General features: G+C 32.8%; 2 protein-coding genes across 7 annotated transcripts in view; one reads left to right on the top strand and one right to left on the bottom strand.

Moving 5' to 3' along the window:
- Window positions 1–10,744, top strand: part of LOC135168076 (uncharacterized) — a 137,319-nt gene that overhangs the window by 13,167 nt on the left and 113,408 nt on the right. The gene's annotated exons all lie outside the window — the stretch shown is intronic.
- LOC135168071 (fasciclin-3) overlaps window positions 46–10,744 on the bottom strand; it is a 216,957-nt gene continuing 206,258 nt past the window's right edge. The window contains exons 7-11 of one of the 4 annotated variants that reach the window (XM_064131926.1): window positions 10,538–10,651; window positions 3,452–3,482; window positions 2,932–3,012; window positions 1,630–1,801; window positions 46–1,016 (exon numbers count right to left, since the gene is read on the bottom strand). In XM_064131926.1, coding sequence (XP_063987996.1) covers window positions 828–1,016; window positions 1,630–1,801; window positions 2,932–3,012; window positions 3,452–3,482; window positions 10,538–10,651 — 587 coding nt within the window. In that variant the 3' untranslated portion in view covers window positions 46–827. Of the gene's footprint in view, window positions 1,017–1,629; window positions 1,802–2,931; window positions 3,013–3,451; window positions 3,483–3,931; window positions 8,318–10,537; window positions 10,652–10,744 lie in introns of those variants that run through there. The other 3 variants (XM_064131928.1, XM_064131927.1, XM_064131929.1) reach the window with 3 other exon arrangements.

Raw genomic sequence — 10,744 nt, 5'->3', positions numbered from 1 at the left:
TTAACAAATTTATTCGTACTTATGCAATGGGGAGAATGAATAGCGTTTTACGAATCAGTAATTCTTTATTAAATTTCCAAAGTAAATGTCATACAAAAGAAACATAAACTTATTATATCGGACGGTATATGTGCCTCGAGTAAATGCGAGGTTCAACGAAAAATCACCCCCTAATTCGATAAACTCCCTCACTTATATTGTACCATGTCGAAATAGTTAATGTACAAAATTACGATTATTTAAAAATAAATGACATCAATTACGGTGATAATTAACAACATACGGAGACTTGATTGTTAACATGACGATACAAATTTGTTTGGAGAAATAAAACATCGTATATCGCAATACATTAACTTGTGTCTCAAATTGAGAGTGACACGAGTGATTATTGTACTTCGTAAAAAGAAAAAAAAATATCGCTTTAGACGGAACGACTAATTAATATAATAAATTAATCACTTGTTATCACTCCCATATTGTCAACAGAATGTACAAAAAATTAGTTCATCATAAAATACGTTTTTTTGTGGATAAATCGATTAAGTACATATTTAACGTTTGATTACGAGAATCAATGGTTTCAGTTAATTTTTTTATCAGTAGATTTGAACGAATGCCGGTTTTTTTTCACAGTTATTAAAATTATATTGAACATTAAGATAACTAATCACGGAAAATATTGTGCAATATTTCACTCTGATTGTGCTGATTCTAATTTTACCCTCATCATTGTAAATTTTATGAGTCGAAAATTTGCAAATGATTTTGAAGAATAATTTTGAAATTCAATTGCTAGATGTTATCGAGACTTTTGCGGGGAAATATTATTTTTTATCAGTAGATTCCTCGTTATCTTTCTCAGTTTTCGTGTAGAGTATCTCGGCATATTCCGTTTTGTCCTCACTGACGCGTCTGGGTGGTGTAACCTCGCGCTGGGTAAGATCTAATTCAGCGTAAACTAGACCCCCCTCAGCTGTTTGACTCTTCTGCGTCACATCGGCTGATTCTGGTGTCTGTACATCAATAGAATTCATTCATAAATTTCATATAAATTACGAGAACAGTGACATTGCAAATTAGTAATGCAAACTGCATTATTTTTCTGATAAAATGAGAGTGAAAAAAAACGGCTGTCGTGTGTGGTCATCGGTTTTTCCAATATTTCTATATATTATCTTTTTCTCAGTTTTAAAAATTCACTGGTGATAGTGACAAGTTTATTAATTAATGGTAATTTTCAGCCGTCATCTCGGGAAATAATCCAACAAAAAATGGAAAAATTAATAAGAAAACGAGTTTATGTAAAAATTCAATTGCCCCAAAGAAACAATGTTTTTTTGTTGATGTTTAATTAATTATGCATGAAATGTAAATTTCATGATCCGAGGCTAATATCCAACGGTGTGGAAGATTGGGGAAAAAATTGTCGACTGACGCTCACAATTTATATTATTGAAAGCAGTGGATTTACCCCAGAAAATTTAAATATAACTTCGTCAGGAGTACAACAAATAATTAATTCGGTGTTAATTAAGCAATCTCGATTAAACATTAAACTTCACCCGAAACTCGGGTTTCTTTGCTGATGACCATTCATTTAAGGAAAAATTAATAATTCAACGGTACCTTCTCATCGTCAACGGTGACGACAGTTCTCATAGTGTCAGTATCACTGCCAGCAACCTTATCCTTATTCCTCTTGAACAATTGCGAGAGCATAATTCTGGGTCTCCTCGGTCTCCCCGATGATCCATCAGTCTCACTCCTCGAATAGCGTCCAGCACTCTCGGTGTCACTTCTAATTGACGTCGATGTTAGTCATATTAGCGATAAACCAATGCTCCAAATGAATTATTTAAATTTACGTATTGTTCTGATCCAATTAATCGTAATGGCTTAAATAATTTTTTATTTCGTTTTACGCGTATGAGCCACAAGCGAATGGTTTTCATGAATAATGGAAACAGGGAAAAGGGGGATGAAAGATAGACAATTGTCGGCTGTATCGAATATTCGTGAAACAACACTGGGAGGGAGGGACTAGCCGGCTCAACACTCAAGCCATTGTTGTATTAACGATGGGGTTAATTAACATGACACTGGATACTTGGGAGACTGCTAATTACCGAATGATAATCAATTTTTCATTTTTCCTGACGTTATTTTATCCCCTGGGGTTTCGATGAAATCGATTGGGACGGACTTTTCTCCCTAATTTTTAATAGTTTTATAAAATATGAAATTTGATTATTTCCGATAATTCTAGTGTTTCAATCGTTAAATTGAATTTTTAAAGTGTAAATTAATTTTATTTTTTTTTCTTATTAAAATAAAATTTGTCAGGTTTTTTAATTAAAAACAATGGATTTGATTGCTCAGAAAAAGTGAATCGCCGGTGGAATTTTGTATTAACTAATGAGTTGAGTTATTGGATAGTTTTCTATTGTAAAAATCAACGCTTTCTGATAATCAATTCCGTTCCAGATGTCATTCTGAGACATTGAATTTTCCTCTACAATCAAGCTTTCTAGTTATAATTAAACTATCACGAGCAAATGACAACGGATAATTATGAAATTTTCCCTACAATTACCACTGGAATAACGTTTGGATTATTCTGTTTACTCAATAGCAAGCGTAATTAGTATTGTCTATACACATAATCCAACCCTCTAACCATTGTGCCTCGAGTTAATTTACGACGTTAACGTGAATTAGCGTATGAATTATTTATTGGTGCTGTATAAACGTGGAATTGTCAGTGGAACAATGGTACATATAAAGCAGAACAGCACAAATTTTCGTCTGGCAATCGGTGGAAAAAAAATGATAAATTATATTTGCTGTGTTTTTACCCGAAAGCTGACCGTCGATGGATTACAAGCAATTTTTATTTCAGCAGAAAAAAATTTTATAATACTTTCTTGCCTTTGCCCACTAGTGGCATCGCCTGTTTTCGGTTTGTAGAAGCGGAGGAGTCTAATGCTCGCTGCCGGATCTCCTATGTCTCTGGAAACCGACGTCTATATTTTTTTTTCTATTTTTTTTTATTGAGGATGTAATGCGAAACGGTCGGAATTAATTGAACGAGATTTATTTTCAATTCTGAATGGAACTATATGTCTGTATAATTATCTATATTAATTCGAAGAATACTTTTATTGAAAAGAGTCGAATTAAGTTATGAATGACAGGCGTCACATCCTCAATATAAAAACTAATTAAATATTGCGCGTTAGTAGTGCCTAGGGTTTTCCGTTAATGCGCAATTGAATTAAAAAGTATAAAACATGTGTTATTATATTAATATTGCACAAAATATTATTGAAAAAATCATGTGCTCAATCAAACACGTAAATCGTTGGATAGAAGCTGTGGTTGTTGTACTGCAAATTTTTTTTGTGGAGGGGTAAGCGAATGGGGCAATTTCTGCTGAACCGATACTCACGATTCTCCAATATTGCGTGTGCTTGAGCCACCTGTAAAATAATAGAAATCAGAGTAACATCGATAATCTATCAATTACCATTTTTTTTCATAAAAAGAAATTGAAATATTCTGGCTGGGGTGGGGTTAATTGGGTGTTGTTAAGTGTTCTCATGAATTCAGTGCATTCTAATCGTTTGGAATGTCAGTCGTGTGAATAATAAACAATAAGTAGATATATTTCTTGTATTGAAAACAAATGTTTTTATTTCAAAAATCATATACCTATAATAAGTTTACAATGTAATATCGTAGCGATGAGTGAACTTATATTTAATACATTTGTTTTGTTTTCATCCTTTTGTTTAAAATTCATTATATATTAATATTTCACTTTAAACCTTACAATTATTGATTTTAATTCATTTTTAAATTTCTGCCTATTGCAATTGTATCTACACGTACAGATACAAAATGGATTTTTAGTTTTTTTCTTCTTCGATTTGTTTTAATTACTCGTTAATGTTCTTCACTTTGTTCTCGCTTCATGATTAATTCTGAATTTAATGAGATTCGGTATCATTTGCCTTTCGTATCTGTTAATTAAGAAAAATTTTGTTTTCCAAAAATTAATGTCAGAACCTTTGATACATTATTTTGAGACTAATTATCAGGCAATTACAGCCAAATGTTGAGAAATTTTAGACAGAAATTAATCAATATTGTGATTACACATGAAAATAAAAACAAAACGTCGAGCTCTTCGAGTAAATTTTAATCTGAATTCTTTCTCTGCGTATAATCATGAAAAAATATATCGGAGAATTACTAATTAACAGAAATTTTCAATTATTGAATCATTCAATTTTTCCCTGTTACCAATTAATAATTAAATTTCAGTATTTCTAGACTTACTTTAACATAAATATATATCATATACTCCATTGTATGGCCAACGATCATGCTTTCTTCAATCTTAATCTTTCATTTTGTTTCTTTAATCGTATTATTGATAATTCATCGAGTACGAGTTTCCTACTATCTTCTTTTTTCATAAAACGGGTATTTATTTATTTATGTTTTCTGTTAGTTAAAGCGAGTCACTCCCCATACGTAAAACGATTAACTGAAGGATAATTCGTGTCACTTATACAATCTGGGCAAATAAACAGGTGTTATTTAAGCATGACCATCGAAAAACTTTAAGTAAAAAATACCATTACGGTGGTTAAAACTAATTACTAATTTATGAAAATAATGAATATCAATTAATGAAAAAATACAGTAAATCATAAGTGGTATTAATATTGATAATGTACCGTGATTGAATCTTTGTACATTAAACATGTTTTGAAATATTTTTAAAATTCAATTTAGGATTAATTCGATCTTATCTATTAGTTATATTTATATTTAATATCCATTCCAACAAGCTGAGTAATTCTGAATGTTTTACAGTCACAATGAATTTTAAATGATTATCACCCCCAAAATGTTCGCATTTCACAATGTCGGCTCATTCAAATGATTTTATTTTTATTTCTAATTATTCAAACTCAAAATCTCAGTTTTTTCCCGGTTTTTTTCCATTTCATAATTTCTATTTTTTTCAACCTTTCAAATTAATTTTTCACGACACAAATGTGAGATCTGAATGTAAACATTTTGGGCTGAAATGTTGGAATATCGTAAACTCCTTCCTGCACTTGGGTGCCTTTGGCAGTGATTCTCAACTGTTGTATCAAGTTACAATTAAAATTTTAATTTTTCGTTTCATTGGACCTGTACTATGATCAAGAGATCTACGTAATTCATGAATTATGTTTCTATTTTCGTTCATTCATTTAAAAATCCAGCTCGTCCCCTCAATTTTATTTTTCTCGTTAAGAAGTTTAACATCAATTCGGATATTGGAACATTGAAAAATTGTTTAGTGATTCTACAATTATGGACATAAACATTTTTAGTAACGTGACTGTTCGCAAATCCTCGTAACCCGTTAATTTATTTCTTTTTCCAAGTTATTTAATCATCATTTCTCATCGTCCTGATTTGTACCAAAACATTAATTTGCAAACAACGTTTCATTTTAAAAATTGCCAAATGACATATCCCCTTTAATATCCTCCCAATGGTAAATAATCATCGACGATTTATCTATTTATTTTTTTATAATATATGAAACATTTAAAACTCTCAAGGTGTTGACAAGTTGTTCAGTTAAATTCAACAGTTTAAATAATCGTCGTAATTTTCACATCTGTACTCTGTTGTATTTTTGTTCAATCAATATTTTTTTTTTCTCTGTTTAAATATGGAATAACGACAGGTCCTTCGGCAATTGGAATGCAAGGTATGAATGCCGGTAATAGATTGCAAGCCAAGTGCCTTCGACACATTTATAATTATCATAATTCATTCACTATTTTTATTCAATTTTTTTTTTCGTTATTTTCTTTTTCATTTTTATCCATCTTACCACAGTATTTATAATATATTTATTTATATATATTTAATATATACAACACGCAGTTAATGGGGAATTCGACAGGACGAGTTAATTAAGAACTCTCTTTAATTAAGAATTGATGAATACATAAAAGAAGGAGCTCATGTCCGAGATCTAACGTGTATATTCCCTCCATTAAATTTCCGACATTTATGAATCACCTATTGATTAAAGAAATTTATTTTCAAAAAAATATTGCTGATGAGGAACGAGAATTTGAACTTTTCTCAATCGACTTGGAGTTGATGACAATTAAAAATACGTTTACAAAAGTACAAATGATGATTATTGTCGAAGTAATAAAGTGAAAATTTTTTAATATGATAAATTCGTGATGAATTGTCATTGAAAAATTGTTTTTAAAAATTCACTGATAAAATTTATTACAATTGAGTCTTTATTATTCCAACGATAACTGTAATTTATCATCATTTGTGTTCATTAGGTGAATGAACGTGTTATGCTAATTATGACTTCCGTATTTGTTGGGATTGCGTGCATGTGTTATAACGAATATAACAGAGCAATCACAATGAAAATTCTGGAATAAACGACTGAGGGGGAACGTAAATGTATTAAAAATGAAAAAAAAAAAAAAACATTCAACTCTACTTCGTTACGTTGTGGAATGTATTGTATTTTCGTCGACAAGTGTTCTCGATTACAATTACAAAGAACATACAAAATTGTTTTCAATAATTTTTAGAAGAAAAAGGAGATCTGATATATTTATCAGTCCGTAAGTGATTCGGCTATCAAAAATTCGGTATAAAACGTATTACAAATGATACTACAAAACCATTACTTGTCTCATCACGAAAAATAAATAATTAAACTATTTAAACACACGTTGAAGAATAAGTGGTATCTACTCCTAAGAAATAAAAAATAAAACATGACAATCGTCAGGTGTTTGAGTAATTTAGTTAAGGCAGGTTTCAAACTAAAGAGATTCAAAGGAATTTCATCAAAATCTGGTGCCCCGAAACCCTTAAAATCTAATGTGAAGAAAAAAAAACCTAAAGGCAAAAGTGAAAATAAGAAAGTGCTAGATAGAACGAATGGAAGGAATGTTTGAGAATTTCGTACTTGAAAATAAAAATGAAATTCTCTGAGGCATGTAGCACTAGATCATACGGAGGCTCGGAGATGCCATTGGCAAGGAAAATTCATTAGGAAATTAGTAATAAATATGCGATGGCTCTGATAAATCCAACACGTGTATATTTGTGTGAAAAAATTCAGCAGATAAACCTGGTGTTTTTCTCAAGAAATTCCACGGAATTCCCAACGGATGTCCCCCGAAATTAGCGAATAAAAAATGGAATCTTTCAGCAGAACTCCGATTCTTATAAGATATCCAGAACTATTCTAATGAAAAATTCCATTTGTTATTCATTGTCAATTCAATAAAAAATTATGCAACTGTCCGTGATGATTCAGACAGGTATGTCTTAGTATAAAAGTCAGTGTCTATGAAACTCACCCTCATTTCCTTTTTGAACTGAGAATTCCATTTCACGAATGTTCCAAAATATTTTCTCGTATTTTAAATAAAAAATATCGAGTGTGTGAAGCGATTAAACTATTCAAAAAAATAGAGAACATCTTGTTAATTAAAGAAAAATCGGAAAATGCTCGTAAAAAATTTGTTTAAAGCCGAACAACCCCTCGACTCGACCCACATAAAATTCCACACGAACTCCGTCAGAATTTCCTGAGCACTGGTTTCATCAATTGAATATTTTCCCACTCTACAAATAAGAACAGTTGCCACATTAGCCTCGCAAGTGAATAAAAAAAAAAAGTATTCGATTACTCTTTAAACTGCAGTTACTCCTGATTAACATGTCTGACCATACCGAGTATCTATCTACTGCTCGATTATCATCCTCCCAGTGTACATTCTTCCATTATCCTACTGATCACCCTACACTCCTGATCCTTCATCACCGAATCAGTCAGTGCACGATGACATAATTAAATCTATCGTAATTTTCTAATCTCCGGAGTCGTATCTCAATTGAAAAACAAAAATGAGATTGATCTTCAGTGCACTCCGTTATTTAATAAAAATTGTTCAGTGGCGAGTGCGATGACAGTGAGGGGTAAGGGGGCTTGAGGGACTCTTTCAATTTATATTTTTAATCATTTACACTGGTGTGTCTGTCTTCCCGTCCTTCCTCTGTACATCCTTAATGTCGTTGCGTCCGTTAACGTATTCGGTGCTCGCGTGGATAGGATTCTCCTGGCCGTGGGGTATTTTTTCATCGATAATGTGTGGATCCTCGTGGTCATCATCATCATCACCAGGTGTTATGTGAGCTTCACTTCCTGCACCCGCTCCACCTGCAGCCTCCTCGTCACCGCGACGTCTCGCTGCAACAAGCAACGCCACCATCGGTCAAGGCAAATGCGTGTGTCAAGTGATAATTGCGTAATTTTGTGGTTTTATCAATTTTTTTTCTATTATTTTTTCTACTTTTTTGCTGTGGAATTGCTATTGTGGATGTTGGTGCGGGTTTGATGCAGTCGAAGGTATCATGCGAGATCTTAATGCAGGAGGGTGGGGCAAAATGGACACGTGTAATGGTTTTACAGTAATTAGTGCAGTAAAAGGCGATTTACGCACGTCGTCGTGGAAAATTCCGGAGAAAATACGTTTGGTGACGATTTTATAAGTCGTGTGAATTTCAATAGATTATTGAAGTTTTAGAAAAAAATTAGAGGTGTCCATTCTACCCCACTGGTTTCTAATTTGAGGATCGATCGTGAGATGTGGAAATTGTGATGAGTTTGTGCGTTTATCGCGTGGTTGTGGGGTATATTCAATATTTTATCTTATGAGAACTAACAAAAAACACTGTTAATACTATTTCGGTGGAATTCCCATGCACTGAAATTTCAAGGAATTTCGCTGATGAAAATTAGAAATTCTTCCGCTCCGTAAAATCGTGAAAATTTGGTGAATTTAATTGTTAATTCCTCGTGATCTTGTACCTCGAAAATTACAAATTCCATTGAATGTTTCGCAAAATGTGAAAATATCATGTATCGTATGATATATCATATCGTATATTTTTTCAGGTCAAATAGACTTTAATTTCACTCTATTTATTAAAAAAATTATTTGAATATCAGTGAAATTTCAATTAAAAAAAATAGTGTATCCGACAGTGATGCACATCGATGCTGGTAAGTAATGGAAGAGTATTCACATGCTCGAGCTACAACTGACTCATAAAAATGCATTTTGTGAAAAAGATTTTCGCAAATAATTATGAAAGAAATGCGATGAGTGGATTTTTATCATGACAGCGATGAATTTCATCGTTTGAAAGCTCAACCACACTTGCCTTCGCCGATCGTTAAGGGTTGCTTGTCACATTTATTAATTTTGAAAACACAACGAATGACAACTCGTGGTGGATTCTTCATCTATTCCTCATACGATTACTCCTCTAGTGAAATATATAGGAAAGCAGGGAGTCGATGCATGCAACAACGTTTCCATGCGGGTTCGGTAAATTTGAATCTAAAGTTCTATTTATTTTATGTAAACAGCACTGAGGGGTTACACTAGTGGCCATGCTGGGGGAGGGAAATGACGGAATGATTACGATCATTTTCGGGGCTGAAAACTAATGATATTATGAATGACATCGAGGCAAGGTTGTGGTCGTGGGACAGTCTCTGTAAATATATATTTTTTCCATTGTAATATTCTTAATTATGTAAATTTATGAAGAACTTCCTGTGATTATTTTTCGAAAGCAAAGCAGTCAATCGTTTAATTTTTTTTTGATTGTATTCAATGAGGTGGGCACGACAACAACCTTAATGAATGCTTTCCAAAATCAAGTTCACGCCCGAATATAAAATAATATCTTAATATTAATAATATTAACATTAAAATATTATTCATCATAAAGTCTCCAGTTGATTTTTTTATGATAAAAATATTATCAACGGGATCTTCATTCCTGGAAGAATTTTTTTTTCGTTCGTTGTGGGAAAAATCATGAAAAATCATCTATCAATAGTCCAGGAAATGAATGACGAAACATTGTGATGTGGGATAACGCAATGGGGGCTGTTTTCATCATCGTCTGTCGAGGCTGACTTACCCCTGGACAGTTTCATGCCTAGAGTACGGATACGCATGGTTTATGGTGTCGTGTCTCCGTAATCTTTACTTGGCCCGACTTGCATGCTGTCCTATTTTCGTTGTAGCCGCACAACATACAAGACAGTATTTGTTTTTTTTGTTTACACATGACTTACCAAAATAATGATGACCGTTAATTTTTTTTTCGCATTTGGTAATCAACGCGAATATTTTTAGGGAGTGCATTGATTTTTTTTTATTGCTGCGGGGATTTTCCATATGGATGTTTGGATTTTTTTTAATGGGAATTGGCTCGACTGACTTTTCCAAACGTATTTTTTTGGAGGGGAAGGGGGGATGCGGGATAATGCCAGGGGGATCGTTCGGGGGAACAGTTGGGAGATAATTGGAAGGGTTTTTTTTTTCCTCTTTTCTCCCTTTTCAATAAAATTAAAAATATGTTTAATTATTATTGTTGTGATGAGACTCACCTGCGAAGCACCAACGACCAGTCGCGCGGGCAAAAATAATGAGGGAAATGAGAAGAAGGAGCACCAAAATTCCAACGACGATTCCAATTATGAAGCCCGCGTCGAGATCCAAACCTGGGAGAAATAATGATACGTCAGATATTTGAATTCATTATCAGTGTGAGTGAATAACCATCGAATGGAATTTTATGGTGGGAATGAATCCGC

This window comes from Diachasmimorpha longicaudata, chromosome 12, assembly GCF_034640455.1.
Source record: "Diachasmimorpha longicaudata isolate KC_UGA_2023 chromosome 12, iyDiaLong2, whole genome shotgun sequence".
In the NCBI taxonomy this organism is placed as follows: Eukaryota; Metazoa; Arthropoda; class Insecta; order Hymenoptera; family Braconidae; genus Diachasmimorpha; species Diachasmimorpha longicaudata.
Note: the sequence above shows the minus strand (reverse complement) of the source record. Positions and strands in the feature narration are given on the sequence as shown.